This window comes from Dicentrarchus labrax, unplaced genomic scaffold (genome assembly GCF_905237075.1).
Source record: "Dicentrarchus labrax unplaced genomic scaffold, dlabrax2021, whole genome shotgun sequence".
Lineage (NCBI taxonomy): Eukaryota > Metazoa > Chordata > Actinopteri > Moronidae > Dicentrarchus > Dicentrarchus labrax.
The window spans coordinates 11275735-11292962 of NW_026136715.1; the positions used below are offsets into that span (position 1 = coordinate 11275735).

The 17228-nt window shown below is 40.6% G+C and overlaps 1 protein-coding gene across 11 annotated transcripts in view; it reads right to left on the bottom strand.

Moving 5' to 3' along the window:
- LOC127377723 (membrane-associated guanylate kinase, WW and PDZ domain-containing protein 1) overlaps window positions 1–17228 on the bottom strand; it is a 94152-nt gene that overhangs the window by 37047 nt on the left and 39877 nt on the right. For 10 of the 11 annotated variants that reach the window (XM_051425843.1, XM_051425849.1, XM_051425848.1 and 7 more), the window contains exon 3: window positions 686–805. In XM_051425843.1, coding sequence (XP_051281803.1) covers window positions 686–805 — 120 coding nt within the window. Of the gene's footprint in view, window positions 1–685; window positions 806–15695; window positions 15985–17228 lie in introns of those variants that run through there. The other variant, XM_051425850.1, reaches the window with a different exon arrangement.

Below are 17228 nucleotides of genomic sequence, written 5' to 3' on the forward strand. Positions count from 1 at the left end.
GTACATAATATTATAGATGTTTCTAAATAATCGTATATATCAATGAAAAGAGTTAAGTTTGAATCAATAATCCTGTCTTCCTCTGGTTGTCTGGATGCCACAGACTCCTGTGGACAGGTATTTGACATTGTCTGCGTGAAAGGGAGACACGTGCCAACACACAGCAGAACTGGTGCCAAGCAGATTAATGTTGTAACATTCTCTCCCGGCCACAGTGCGCGCGCACACACTCACACACAGTCACACACACACACACACACTCGCACGCACACACACACACACACACACACACACACACACACACACACACACACACACACACACACACACACACACACACACACATTTAACTTAGTCCTGCATAACACAAGGCCTGCAAACACACAATGCACAAACACACATGCATCCACACACACACACTGGTTTGTGTCAGTATGAGACTTAGTGCAGCACAACACTGTCCTAATCAGAGTGAGAGGGGCAGATGTGGAATGACCTGCTGTCTCCTGGATGCATCTCCCCCCATCATGCACAGTCTAATCGGAATCAGCTGAGTGCACATTCCTACAGCCCGTCTGCATGTAGCAAAAAATAAATGTTGATCGCTGCCACGCTCATTGTATCTGTGGAGAATCAGGACACCTGCTCTATCATGAGTGTCACTTATGATCATTATCATCCTCACCTTCATATGTTCCTATTTCCAGTAGTGTGCCAGTATCCTCAAGTTCTAGGAAGTCCTCCACAGACAGGAAGTTGTAATCCACCCCTGGGACCTCTCCGTCTCGAGGGGGGCGGGTCGTACCTAAGCACAGGACAAAACAAACAAAGTTGAGGTGGCTGCCAATAACCCATTCAAATTCAAGCCATGTGCTTACAGTTCAAGGTGAAATCATATTTTTCATTCTGGCACAACATGTTCAATATGCTTCTCTCACAACAACCACACTGAAAGCCTATCGTTTTGAGATGATGACCGGTCATGGGGAAGGGTTTCCAAAGCAGTAATTGACAGAGTTCTGAAATCAAAAGGGTGTGATTGTAATTCAGCGCGGTGATTGGAGGCAAAGTGACTGGTGAGTGGCTGTGAATATTATGTCAGGAAATTAAATCGAAGCTCGCATCACGAGCTACGTGTCTGCCTCATGGGACACTGCTGCCTGCAAAGTTAGAAGATAAAATAGAGGTCACCTTAAGCAATAGTCCTGATACTGTTATCAATCCATCAATTTCTTCACGGTGAGTCTGGGATTGTAAAATGCACCAACATAATAGTATTATAGTCGTTTTACTTAAGCTGTTATTGATTGTTAAAGCTGCATTGTCCCTGTTGCGACTGCAATGCTGAACAGCTATGCTTATTGCATTCTTAGGTGTTGTAACTGTAGTACAATAAAAGCTTTTCACTCTGAGACAATATAAACCTGGTTGTGGCACCATGAAAACACTGGGCAGTGAAATTCAGGATATTTGACATAATTCTGTGAGAGTGCACATTAAAGGGCTTATAAGACTCTCAACCTTTTGGTTTCAAATTCTGTTAAAAGGTAACCCAACAATAACATTTTCGTTGCTGGCCTTACTGCCCTGAGCTACTGGAGTTGATTGACTAGTGGTCTGCAGAGTTTTTACTTTGTAGTGGGAACACTTTGTAGGAGGAAGCTGACACCAGACAATAGAGACAGGCGCTATTGTTTCTTTGTCTTTCTAAAAGGAGAAGAGACGAAAGGCCAGATGGTTGATGAAAGTTGTAACCCATCTGTGATCAGGACAGGAGTGCATATACATATCAATATATCGATATATCGATATAGATAGATAGATAGATAGATAGATAGATAGATAGATAGATAGATAGATAGATAGATAGATAGATAGATAGATAGATAGATAGATTATATCTGTACCAAATTCCATAGCAATCCATCCTATAGTTGTAGAGACAAAATGTCAACCTGCTGATGGTGCTATCGGAAGAGTGGATCACCAAAGTCATTAGGGTTCATCCTTTAGGAACCATGAATGTCCATACAACATTCTGTGTCAGTCCATCAGTTGAGATGTTTTACAGGTTGAGTGAAAACTTTGATCTTATAGTGGCACTACAGGAAAAGTCAGGGGATCACCTAAGTTATGATTCATCCTCTGGGCACCATAACTATGTGTATAACCTACACCTCAGTCCATCTAATTAGATATTTCAGTCTGAACCAAAGTGGTTAACTTTACCATGCGAAGGTCCATGCCACTAGCATGGCTAAAAACAGTGACGAAATATCATATATCACTTTTTCAAAGCAGATAAGTGCAGAAAATACAGTTTATCACTCTTCAACCACTTTAACATCATCACTGTGTTCTATTCTAGACGGGTGAGAAAGCTCATGTTGACTCAAGTGTTTACCTGAGCCTCTCCAATATGCAAGCTCACACTCCATCCCTCAGGGTACATCCAGCCCACAAACACCTGATAATAAGCGAGGCTTTACCGTGCACTGCTCAGTTCTACGCCCGCACTGCACTGCAACACTGATTCTCTTTATCGCTTCTTCTTCCTGCCATTTTAAAAATGATACTCGGGATAAATTGATAAGGAGGATAGCAATTTAGTTGACAAGACGCAGTGCTCCGAATGTGAGCAACAAAACAAATCCCTCACACGAAGAAAAAAACAAGATATATCATCTAACTGACCGCTTACAGCAGCAGCAGCAGCAGCAACACCAGCAGCAGCAGCGGCAGCAGCAGCACACAAGCAAATTGCTGCTTTGTATTCACCTCAGTGGATCAGGATCAGATGAAAGTGAAGTTGTCTGGGAGTTTGAGTCATAGGACTGGGTGGTCCCATGGTGGGAGATGTTTCTGAGGCTCAGTGTGCTCTAATGACGCTGTCTGCTGAGCAGGGAATGGAGCTGTTATTCCAGGCTATTCCCCACAGTGGAGTGCTCTGATAGGATGACTAATTCTGGTGGGCCTATATTACAGAATATTGAAGGCTGAACACTGCCTCATTACAACACATCTTTCAACTTCTGTTATGTGTTACGTCATATGTATGGCATAAAGAAATAATTTCTCTGAATGTTTTTTTAACTTCGAGGTGACTTGTGTGGAAGTGCATCAATTTTGCAGTTTATTTTTCAGAGAACTACTCTTCCTACTTCTTCCACATGAAACTTGACAACTGAGCTTCTGGGTTACGTAACTTTATTTTCTGTTTGCACTCTGTGAAATCTTGCATAATTTAATTGCGATATTTTCAGCACAGTAGGTCTCACTGTGACGTACTTTATGTCGTCATACCATGGTTGCTTGTTCATTGTAATTCAATGCCAAGATACTGAGTTGCAGTATGTCCTCATGCAGTGGGAACCTGTAACCGGATCTCACATTTTTACTAGAAAATGATTGACTGCAACAAACTCAAACAAGAGAAGACAACGTGGGGATTCCAACATTCGACAACTGTCATGTTCTCAAATATAAAAGTATAATACAGTAGTGGTAAAAAAAAAAAAACACATCTTATTGAAGTAAATAATGTATAATTTCTGAGGCTCTACACTAATCTTGTAAAACCACATGCTGCTAGGCAGAGACACAGAATCTTCTGTCGGCCCCTGAGTGTTTTAAACCTCCCAAACAATAGCAGCATCTTTTCCTTCTGAAGATGGAAAGACAAAAAAAAGAACAACAACAGAATATCAACTCTTCAACTACCGGTCAACATGCATCTATTGGCTGTTTAAAACTGGACTAGTTCAACTAAAGTAAGACTGACAGCAAGCAGTGCATTACACATAAACAAGCAGAGTTAATGGTGACATTATAATTCAATATACATATCGTAGTATCACAAAGCAGCATTACTTTAAAAAAGTTTGTTTTTTTGCCTTTAATCGATAGTACAGCTGAGAAGTGACAGGAAAGGGGGAGAGATAGAGGGGATGACACGCAGCAAAGGGCCACGGGTCAGATGTGAACCTATGGCCACTTCAGCAAGGACTCAGCCTCGGTACATGGAGCGCCACCAGGTGAGCTATCAGGGCGCCCCAGCAGCAGTGTTACTGTCTAAGATATAAAACAAAATAGAAAATAGAAAAAAATACACACACACACACACACACACACACACACACACACACACACACACACACACACACATACACAAACATACATACAATGATTAATCAATCAAAAGAAACCGGACTGTTTTTTAAACCCCTGGTTCTCACATGTGAGAATTAACTTAATCTTTGTCTTACATGATAGTAAATTAAATTGTTTTTGGGGTTTTAGACTTTTGGTTGGACCAAACAAGATGATGTGACCATGTACTTGAGTATATTCTCATGGGCATTTTTCACTGCTTTCGGATGGGCCCAACATTTAATCGATTAATCAAGAAAAAAAATCTGAAGATTAATCAATAGTGAAAGAAAATGTTAGCTGTAGCTGTGGACAAATTAATGGATAAAATAAGCAGACAGGAACGTCTGTCTTTCACTAATCCCACACATTAAGTCATTTACAGGTCCTCAGTATACTTCACCATATTGGTGCAAAATTAATATAGATTAATTCATTTGTCAGTCACTATTATTATAATTGTTTAAGTCACTTTTCAATGTCAAAATGCAAAACATTTACTGGTACCAGTTCCTTAAATGTGAGTATGTGAGTAATGTGAGAATTGACAGATAAATCAATAACAAAAATAATTGTTAGTTGCAGCCCTGAAAATCATTCAGTGATAAAAGCATCCACAATGGTCTGAAACACCCAGAGATATTAAAGGGATAGCTACCATGGTATAAACCATAGTCGACAGGTTTATATCGTGTCATGGTATATATATTGCCATATGGCCTACCCATATGACACAGAAAATCATCTATAACTGAGATGATAAACATACATACAATGATAAAACATGTTTTTCATCAGTACTTGACAACTCCAGCCCATTTGAAATTCCTAAGCTTTACTCTTGCTAAAGAACCAATGCCGTCTTTTTAGAAAAAGCTTTTTGACAGAATCATAACCTATACTGGGGACATTTTGTTAAATCTGGGAGATAATTCCTGTTGAATGCCCGACAGCCTGGCTTCAGTTGGACTCACAAGAGAGAGAGTCTGAATGCTCTCAGTGTATGACAGCAACAGTGAGGTCAGGCTAGTCTCCTTACTATCACTGTGGAGAGTTTCTATTTTCTGTGGCCAGAGAAACAATGACTGGGCCCTACTCAGTCCTGACCCCAGCTCTGATGAACTAACTTCCACTGACAGTCATCAATGGGCCTCATTCTTTCCCTGTGAGAAACTAGCCAGTGCGTGTATGAATGGAAAAATGAAACACAAGCACATTTGAAAACGTCTTCACTTTTGAAATACCACCAAACCCAGCAGAGAGTAATCTTTGTTCAGGGGGACAAGTTGGGTGCTTATTCATCCAGAGACGGCATAAAAAATGCACAAGTGTTCATTTGTCTTTACAACTATATTTTGTACTGGTAGGACAACCACTATAGAGCTTTCATTTCATATAGGCTAGGTACAGAGGGCAGACATAATAACAGTAACATCTGTAAAATAAATGCGATTCAATACAACAACACAAACCACTGCTTAAAAATAACCAAAGAGCTGAAGCAATATCTCTCTGTCACTGCTAAAAAAACTTAACATTAGTCGCTTCACAAACAAAGCATCTATTGCAGGGCTATTGCATTGGGTTACATTATTTGTTTCTATTTCTTATTCTGTGGTTTTCCCAGTAAGTACACATCCCAGGCAAAAACATTACATAACATTTCACATTTCTAAAAATAATAATTATTCACGACTGAAAGATCTTTTGACTGACTGAACATTGGCAGAAAAAAAATGTGATAGGTCTTTGAACTGCGGGTGAAATGAAGATCTCTGTGTTCTGCTGTCTACTTTGTTTTGCTTTTAGAAAATCAAATATGACAGGCCCGGGCCGACTTCTGCAGGCATCAAATATGCTCTTGAAAAGCCATTTTTGCACATTGCAATTCAAGTTTAATGGTATCAGTGGGTATGATTATTCACTAAAGGAGAGGTGACAAACCAAATCATTGGTTTTAGTGATGGCATGTTAATTCAGCACTTTCTAAAGCTAATTTCAGTGGCTCAGGACTTTCATACAAAAATTGCAGTCACCTCAGGTGTTTAGCACCATGAGCAATTTCCAGTGGCTGGAAGAAATGCTGCAAGCTGCCCATGTTTCTGTGTCTTTGCTCAGTATTCACAATGGTGCGCAAATTGTTACACAACTAGTTACACGAATACACAGATAGGTAGTATTATATAACAGTGATTGGCTGTTTTTATGACAGCTTTAGAGGCTTTATGCACATCTCAGGGACCTGAGGTCTTCACAGGAGCTCCTTCCAGCGAAACCCAAACATACTTATCTTGCCCAGGCTGAAGCTGCCACAGGGACTCACAGCTGAGAGTGTGTTCACTGCTGGGTAAAGTATTTGTCTTAAATCTACCAAATGTTAATAACAGAACTGCATTTGGTAAAACAACAAAAGAATTTAAGCCGGGGGTCTTTTCCCCTTTATTAGACAGGACGGCTTGAGAGATGGACAGGAAATGGGGGGAGAGAGGGGATGACATGCAGCACAGGGCCGCAGGTTTAAACCCATGGCCGCTGCAGCAGGGCTTAGCCTTGGTACATAGGACTCCAGCTCTACCAGGTGAGCCATAAGGGTGCCAAATCAGTTGTATTTCTAACTGAGAACATAACACCAGTGGAGTAATTTCAGCTGTGAGTTTCTTCAAGTGTCACTGCCACTACCAAAGAAAATGATCACAATGAATGACTTCTTCAAGGATATTTTGGCTTTTGGAAATTGTCCACACACTGTGTACTTCTCTGAAGGTGTGGAGTTTCAAAATAATACACCTCAGGAGCGGCAGATAGACGTGTGTGAATTGTACTTGTATGAACAGCTTCCAACATGTGTACAAACCAAAACCCTTCTTCAAAAACAAAAACTACAGCCACGCTATTAGCTCTGTGAGGCTGCACTTGGGTATACCTATATATGCCTTGTGCTAATTGCTAACGCGCTGATATCTAGCTGGTATGTTTACCATGTGAGGAGGAAATGAATGTCTGTAACACATTTTATGAAAATCCATCCAATAGTTGGTGAGACATCTCAAATATCAAATATCAACCTTGTTGTGGCGCTTAAGGTAAAATTAGAGGATCACCAAAGTCTTCACAATTCATCCTCTGGGGTCATGGACCAGAGTGGTGCACCAAGAGACAGCACAACATTGCCATCCCAAGAGCCATACTGTTAGCAAAGCTTTTTTTTTTTTTAAATGGACTGTATCAATTTAACTGAAGAATCTGCAGTAAAATCTACAACCTGGATCAGTGTTTGATTTACTATATAGTGATATACAGTATACTGTGTATACTGTGAGGCGATAGAAATGTGTCACAGATTTTGCTGTACAAGGTTACAATCCTTTTAATCTCACTGGCTGTGTTAGGCTGTTGCAGGCAGCGTTGCGAGTCAGTCAGCTGGACTGGATCCATAAGAGGGCTTTATGGAGGAAACCCAGCATTACACCGGCCCCTTTGTTACCATTTATTTATTATTGTGTAATGAATAAATACAATTCTCACTATCTCAGCATTGCTTATAGCATCTTATGTCCCTCCCATCATCTCTCTTGATTCCTCTTCTGTATATTCTTTTACCTGCTGTCCACACTCATGTGATGTGCCTCTGTACACTCACGTCTGTGCCTCACCATTAATTCCTCCTATTCTTTCTTCATCTTAATTTTTCACAACAAGGAAGTTTAATTTCTCCATTTCCGTCAGCAGTACTTCCTACGTGTGATGAAGTGTCACCCACAGCATGGATGTTTCCCTGCTAAACACACACAACATCCAATCAGTATCAATCTCTCGTTTAACAACAACCTCAATCAGCAGCTCCAGTCCATCCCCACAGGGAGCAGAAGGGAGGGAAGTACAGGGCTGTTGTGACGGGGGGGGCAATGGCGGAAGGAAGGAGAAAGATGGAGAGAGCGGAAGAGGACGAGGGTGGAGGGACACACGACGAGAGAAATAATCACCTAATGGGCAAGTGAAATCCCTTGCACAACAAAGCTCGCACTTTCTCCCTCATTCTCACCTCTCGCTGTCTGACAAACAACAGCCAAACCACAGAGAACCCAAACACACACACACACACACACACACACACACACACACACACACACACACACACACACACACACACCACCTCTGGCTTGTTGTGCGGCACACTCTGTGTGCTGGTTCTCCTCACATCTCCACTTTCATCTTGTCTGGGCATTGTGTTATTGAGTGAGTAGCATCACGCTCTCTTTCTCACAAGGATGAAGGTGGGTCAGTGTGTGTGTGTGTGTGTGTGTGTGTGTGTGTGTGTGTGTGTGTGTGTGTGTGTGTGTGTGTGTGTGTGTGTGTGTGTGTGTATGTGTGTGTGTGTGTGCATGTGTGTGTGTGTGTGAGGTATTGATCTAAGCACTGCTAAAAGGATAAAGGAGCCCAAGCAAGCCTGTCCTCGCTTCTGTCACGTCATCAGCATTGTCTCTATGTCTCTCTCACTGCACTGGTATACCTAACGTTCTCCCTGTATGATGCAGAACACACCAGCGCTGTAACAAGTAATCAATTAACTGATTAGTTGATGGACACAAAAGGAATCAACAGTAAAGCAAAAATGCCAAACATTCCCTGGTTCCTGCTTTTTAAATGTTTAAAAAATGTTCTCCATTTATCTGTTTTAGGTCTGCAGCTAATGATTATTTTAACTGTAGAGTAATCTATCAATAATTAATTTCAATTAATTGATTGTTGAGTCTATGAAACGTCATAAAATTGCCTGCCGCAGTTTCCCAAAGACCATGATGTAGATTTTTTTGCATAAAACCCCGAAGATTTTTAATTTACAATTATATAAGAAAGAGACAAGCAACAAATTATTGCATGTGAGAAGCTGAAACCAGAGAATGTTGTGCATTTTTGCTAATAATTGACTGAATTTATTTTTTAAATGTATTTATGATTAATGTTCTGGCGACTGACTAAATAATTAAATCACTAATCACTGGAGCTCTTATCAGTTTTATATCATTAACTGAATATCTTTGGGTTTCAGAGTGAATTTGCAGACAATTTCTGTTCTAGTACACTGTAATGGGCATTTTCACTATTTCTAATACTTAGACTAATACTTCTAATACTACATACTTAAGAATGAATAGATCAAATAAAATTTAAAAAAATAGTCACAGTGCTAGAACATTCAGGAAGTGGACACACTATTAATATATGACCCAAAGTGATCAAATGCAGTAACCCTACTTTTGTGAAGGTATGAGGTCCAAATATCGGAGAGTTCTTAATTAACACTGGGAAGGCGTATTTTACAGCGCTGTTGTACTGGACTGCATTGCAAGGTGTAAGGTGTTATTCTGGAGGGGCAAAAATAGCTATGAGCCAAATCTTAGGGTACAAACCTAAGAGTAGTGTTGCATGTCTGCTTGCTTGTCACCCCCCACTGTACTCTGCTCTAGATTTAGCACTCTGGCTTAAAATTTACAGTATACACACATAGATGCAGGTATGAGCATCGACACTGACAGAACCACGCAGATACACAATCAGATAGACAGATAGAGATGCAGATAGAGGAAAGAAGGAATGTGTAAACACATATATAGTGTATTCAGAGTGTGGACTATAAATAGCAGGTTGTGGAAGCCAGTTTCTGTCCTCACTGGCAGTTCATAAAAAGCTCCGGAGCAGGGGACATGTGTCCCCGAAGTGGCCTGTTTGAGTGCCTGCTATGACCCACATCTTGTCTCCTAATACTGGGCCACTCACTCACTGCTACTGAACACGCATCATAAACTGCAGGAGCATCCGAGCTGTCCTAAGTCATTAATTACAGACCTTGGAGTTGTAGACCTTGGAGAAATGTTATCACCTTACAGTAGGTATTCTATGTATTTGAATCATGATGGACAAAACAGTCATTTTCATACTAACTGGTTAATCTGCAAAATATTTTTTTTTAGCTCTGTCATGGCAAAGGTGATTTTTCATCCACACATAAATGTCTTTGTCTTGGAGTAAACAAAGAAGATTAACATCCTCCGAAGAGACCAAATTGAAGTGCAGTACAACAGCAATATCTCTCAGTGAGATGCCACAGAAAACGCACTGATAAGACTGAGACAGCTTTTATCTGGGAGCAACGATTACTGTAATGAAGGAGTTGGCCTTACTACTGACTGGCACTCTTCAACTACATGATGGCCACAATTTCCTGACACTCAAGACAAAAAGACAATGACTGATTGATCTGCCCTGTTCATGTTGATTAAATAAAAATACAGTTATTTTTTTATGGCAAAGATCATTGCATTTTTGTTTCGTCATGAAATAATATAATATATATATATAATATATAACCTGCTTTGGATGAAACTATAAGGACAGAATAAGTTTTGTATTTCTCATTCAATTAAAACCTCACTTCCACCTACACCAAAACATGTACAGTGAATAGAAACCATCTTCAAGCTCCTCAATCTCATTAAAATGGACTTTGGACTGTTTTTGGATGCTTCTGCTGCTGAACACTGTAAATGAGCTATAGCAATACTAGTTGCAAAGCATTTAGAGGCCATTTTATGTAGCTTCATAAAAATGCAGATTCTAAGGCCATCTGGTTACTGAATCTTTTACAAAGCACAGGGATCAACTCTGACTGTTTTTGCAGCCAAATATTCATAATTTCCTTCATATATCGCGCCACATCATTTGGCATTTTATCATCAGCAATACTGAATATATATACACTGAGTATTTGCACCAAGGTTGAGGAAAAAACACAAATTGGGGTTTACTTAGTTGAAAATGGCACACTGTTTTGTATTGTACAACATAAATCACATTTTTGCATGAAGTTGCACTGCAGCCCTTTCTGGTGGGCTGATGCAAGCTGTGTGATTTTATACTAAGAGGGAAGCTGTTATCTGTGGAGGCTGACTAAATATTTCATTCATGTAGCTGAGTGAATGTTTGCAACGTCTAAAAGTGGCCCAAGCTAACCAGGGATGTCCGCATGTCACGTTATGTACTGCACATGAGTAGAAGGCTAAAGGATTAAAAAATGTGACCTGGTACTAATCGTAATGTTTGAGCTAAAAATGGAAAGATGGATGTTAAAGGTTTTGAGTGCATCTGAAATTACATTTTATAAGTCAGTTAGATGACATTTCATATTTATAGTGTTGTTTTTAGTTATGGTAGAGGCATGGCTCTAGGGAGGATGATCTGTTGCTCCGGACTGAAATATCTCAACAACTATTCGATGGATTGCCGTGACATTTTGTACAGATATTTACGTTACGTTAAGATGAATCTAATAACTTTGGTTGACTTTTTTTTTTATAACTTTCTAGTACTACAGTGAGGTTGACATTTGTGTTTTTACGTGTCTCAAATGTCTCAACTGTTATTGGCTATACTTTGCTATTTTAGAAAATGTTAGCATGCTAACACACTAAACAAAAATGCACGGTAAACAAGGTAAACATTATACCTGCTTAACATCAGTATGTTAGCCGTATCACATTAGCTCAAAGCACAGCAGTGCTGAAGTACAGAACCACTGGCATGGCAGATGACTGTTATGCTGCATTCACATGGATTCAAACATGTTGCCAATGTTTTCTCATTGTGTGAAGGAGCTACATAATCCGGTTTTAAATTCTGTGGCGAAGGATGGCAAAAAGTTAAAATATCTTACTATGGAGAGCAATGCCATCTACCGTTACAGTTGCCGGTATTCTCTGTTGGCCTCACCAATGTCCTGCTCTCATCTACTAACATGACCATCTACCATCTACCAGAATCCATGTGAATGCAGCATTAGTCTTGTTTATTTATGTATTCATACATCTAACAATTAATAGTGATTATCAGGTAAAAAAAAAAAAGTGTGCTGTCTATGTACTTAATCTCTGTTGCCAACCTCTGTTCCTTTGTTAGTTGAGCACCTAGTTGGCTGGTGAAGTAGCAAACACACTCCTTTATTTACTTAATCTGAACAGACTAAAAATATCCTTAACCCGGACTTTATTTCTATTATTAACAGCAGCCGGAAAATGAACCCTGAATCAAACACTGGATGTCTGCAGACTGTGTTTCACACTATTGTTTCACTTGAATGAAGTTCAGTGTTTGAAGTGTGCATTTTCTCCTCCCATCTGATAAGCCTCTTGGCTTTTTGGCTTTACCTGCACAGCTTTACGATTCTTTCCATTTGTTTTAACCTGTCCACATTTTGCTCTGACTTTTTACTTTTTATATTTCCATTTTGTATTGTGCAAACAAACAAACAAGTGAAGGATGTTAGACAAGGGCTGATATCAATCTTTACATCCTCTGCAGCCTTTATCTTGATGTCCTGTCCCGACCCCTGGTTCACTGTCACCTGGGGCCAAGATTACCTGAACACTTCTCCATCCGCAACCACATGACCTCTTGTTTTTCAGATATTTACTCCTCCGGCAGGCATTATCAGAGGAACAAACTGCCTATGATTATGTCCACAATCAAGACATTGGAAGCAATAGCGTGTTAGGGGGAACATCAAAGAGAAAAACCATACACACAAACACACCACAAATCCAGGTGAAAAAACGTCCTCGTGTGTGTTAACAAAAGGCAGTGGGGTTGACAGCTTTCTGTTGACATCTGATACCCTCAATCGCCTTCCTGCTGTTGATGGTCTGAGGAGCTTCCACTCATTGTCTAACACAGACATACACACACTCGTAGAACACACACTGGTTCAGCCAAACATCTGCTGTTTTAACCCCTGCTGGTTTTGAGTGTGAGCATGGCAGGGGGGAGAACACACGAGACAGAGCAACTTCCAAATGACCTGAGAGGGAGATTAGCCTAATGGTGGGACTGTAAACTGTGCAGGGAAATAGTTGTTTTTAATCAAAATTCATTCCAAACAATGTTATAATAGTGTCTAAAGAAGTAATACAAATAATAAGTGGCTTTTATCTTAAATTAAGGTGAAAATATCAGGTTACATCAAACTTTATAGTCTTAAAACACTAAATATTAATGCTAATCTTTATAACTGCCCCCTCCACAACACAAGAAGCAATAGCTACAGCATGCCAAGCCATAGATACAGCATAAATTGGGGCGTGTTTTCACGATAAACACACGCTCGGTGTTGATGGGAAAATGTGTGTTATGAAAACAGAGGCTGAGAAGTGACGTGAGAAGAAATTACGTGCATATCTTTGAGCAGACAGAGCAGGGGAGGGGCAGAGAAAGCCAACAGTCACACAGGGAGTTAGCAGGGAACTCTCTTGGGCCTCTAAGCCAATTACCAGAGCAGCATTGATTGAGGCAGCACTTTAAGGCCTCATCTACACAAGTAGTCCCTTAATACACTGGTCAGATGATGGGAGCGTCTCAACCACAAACTATGGATAGATGTCCATTTGCATCCATTATGCTGTCGGCTGGACAAATCTCTTTAGAGATGCTAAGTAGGCTAATACAGATATTACAAAATATTTTGCGTGTCCCTCCATCTTCATGCTTGAAGGCTTGAAGACTGCTGCTGCTGAGACGGACAGGTACCAGACCTGTTTCCTCAGTCCTGATCTGCTGGCCTGGAGACCAAGGTGAGTATTACGTCCTGAATGCCATGGCTGTGTTCAATCAGCACTTCCATCCCCCATTAAAGGGATTGCTGGTCCATAATGATTTATGAAGGGGAACGGAGAGAGAATCAATGTAGCGGAGGCCCTCAGATTAATGATTAAGCAAATAGCAGCCCCACTCCAGATCCTATCAGAGGCCGAGGTGCTGCTAAGAGCATGCCATGCTGTAGTAAGTTCAATTAACTACCATGGGGTTGGAGAAGCTTCAGCAAAGAGCTGGAATGCCTCCTCTTGCCTCCCACAATGAAAGCCACTTTCAACCAGCCTTCAAAACTCACTTAAACAGAACAAGTTCCTAGAGTATTTTCTGTCAAGTTTATCTACAGTGTCACAAGAAAAATTCACATTTATGTATGTCAATACTTTTTTGGTACCAGCAGCGAAGTCTCTGTAGCAAAAAATGTCAAGTACAGAGTATTGTACTCCAAATTACTTATCCTCTTTTTAAGACAGGTCCTTATTTCATTAAAAATGTTCCTATTTTTACTCTATTTTGTGACGTTCTTTAGTTATGACCCAAAATTGAACGTTTAAGACCATTAGATTATCTGTTTATTCCCTCAACTAATGATTATTTTCATTATCATTTTTCTGTGGATTATGCTCTCTATTAAGTGATTTTGTCTAAACAACGTCCAAGGTTATGTCCTCAAACTTACCTTGTCTGACCAACAATCCAGTTTCCTAAAATACTGAGATACTGGACGCAAAAAAATAGCTGCAGATCATCACATTTTAAGAGGTGGAACTAAGTAATATTTTGTGTTTTTGCTTCAAAAACTAAGTCTAAAAAACAAGCAGATTTATTTTCTGTCTTTGGACTAATTGATTGATTTCGACTAATTATTTTAGCTCTATATTTGTTTAATGAAAAGGGTTTTGTAGAAAATCATATTTTTATTCAAAGTAAGGTATCTAAAAAGTAATGTTTCAGTATCTCTAAGGTACCTTATTGGCACTAGTATAGAAACATTTCAAACTATATCCAAATATCCTAAATCTATGGAAAGGGTAACTTCATTTATCAAAGAGCCTATTATTATTATTTTTTTTACAAGAGCAGGTTCCTCGCTGTGATTGTTTGAATAAAGGGGCGATGCAGTTACCCGTTAAAAGAGGAGACGGACAGAGGAAAGAGGGAGAGAGAGGCCAGACACACAATACTGCTGCTGCCCAACACAACAGGCCATTCTTTCAGCTCGCGCCACAACACTCCTCACAGCTGAGTCCCAGCCGCTATTCTCCTGCTGTTCCCTCCCCTGCTCCCTCCCCATCTCTCCCCTTTCAATAGGGGGGAGAAGAATGAGGGAGGAAGGGGAGCTGAAAATGAATAGTGGGCAAGCACATACAATCTGAAGCGTCATTAGCTGAAAATCTTGTAAAATGACACAAAAGATGGCAGGGTTTTCACCTATTAGGAAACACTGTTTACTGGAGAAAACCAAGATGAAAAAAGGGGGAAGGAGCTTTCATTTAAAGAGTGAAGCTGGGAGGAGAAAGCCAGTGCACAAGGAGGGGTGACTCAAGGAGGTAAAAAAATGAAGGGAAGATGGAAAGAAAAAGATGAGGGAGAAGATGTGGCAGACACACGTTCACACACTCACACACACACACACACACACACACACACACACACACACACACACACACACACACACATACATACACATCCGCCATCATCACAGACACATGGCACAACACATCACAACCCATCAATATCACACCATAAATATCCCACAGTCTCTCTCTCTCAAAAAAAAAATCACCTGTCTCTGTGTTTTTGCCTCTGTGTGTATCTGTTTATTCTCCCCACCCACATCCCTTACAATCTAATCCCGGAAGCCAGGGCATCACTCCCAGGAGAAGAAGTAAATGTCACAGAATTACCTCTACACCGCCACTGCTGCTGCTGCTGCCGCTGCTACTGCTTTCCTCTCCGCACGTTATTCCATAGAAATATTCAAAAAGATAAATCCAAGCAGGCTGAATTCTGCTCTCCCTCTTCCAACCAAACCATCCATGGATCATCCAGTTGTCTGTGAGTGAGTGTTAGCTCCCAGCTTGCAAGCTCATTCAGGCAGGCAGCTAGTAGGCAGCTGCCGTTTTTCTTCAAAGCTCCACGAGCAGAGCAAATTAGAGGTCCAGCCCAGCTTAGAGGCTAAGCCATTGTGAGCTATTCACACTCCAGTTCCTGTCTGAGGCCAATGGCTGTAGCCCCCTGCATACTCCCGCCCACTGCCTTCCCCTCTCTCTCTGTCTCTCTGTCTCTCTCTGTCTCTCTCTCTCTCTCTCTCTCTCTCTCTCTCTCTCTCTCTCTCTCTTTCCCTTTACCCTTTCTCCTCCTGCTATCTTAGCCATAAATATAGACTCTTGACATTACCTAACACATGGTCCCTCCTGATAAACAGCCAGCTTTAGGCAGATCTTGTGAAGGAGAGAACCTCACCAGGGGTGAATGCTGGGTTAAGGAAGGCTATAGAGGGCAGCAGGACAAGGATGAGTGTAAGGATGAAGATGGGAGGGGGGTAGTGTATCACATAGTGTAAAAGATGCTCCTGTTGTTATCAGCCTAAATGTGCAAAAATGTTGACCAGGGTTTTTTGGTCTTACATGAGGGACTGCAGAGTTAGTTGAAGGTTGGATTTGTTTACAATGCTTTAACTTAACTAGAGCAGAGAGCCTGGACTTGATTAGGACCACGGGAGATTAGTAGTCCAATGGCAGACCAAAGGAAAGCTTGTACTTGGCAGTGCAGGCCTGTACCTGCATGGACATGGACGGCCGCCCAGGCAACCTGACCACAAAACCCAGGAGCTGCCCTGAGGGAAGAGAACTGCAGCTTTCTGTTTGGATACACATGGTCCAATCTTAGCCACATGCCCTCATTGTACCATAGCTAAAAGTTTAAAAGCAGCTTTACTGGCTGTCCTGAGGTGAGTCAACAAATTGTGTTGAATGCTACATTTAGTATCTTAATGCAACTGATTCACATATTACCCTAAATACAGTTTGGGATAGTTGTAATTTTGTACATTTACTTCTGATGCATTTAATAGGGAATCAAAATATGCTACAAGCAATATGTCTGACATTGTTTTTTTGATGTCCTGTCGAGTATTTACAACAACCTTTGTTGTTTAATGGTAAGCTACTTAGGTTAGCAAAAGAAGTGTGACTCTATGGATAACATTTGTTGCAGGGGAGCAGCTGATTTGGGTTGGACAAGGTCGGACATGTTTTTGTTGGTTTATCATAAAGCTAAGCTCAGTTTGTAGCTTGCCAACAGAACATCCTTCTGCAAAATTTTGCAATGTCAAATAGGGGAAGACTCAATATACTAAAGAGCTAATTTCCCTTTCCTTCACACATTTACTGGTGTGGTGCTTTATCATATTTTGCAGATTCTGGTATATCTGTACA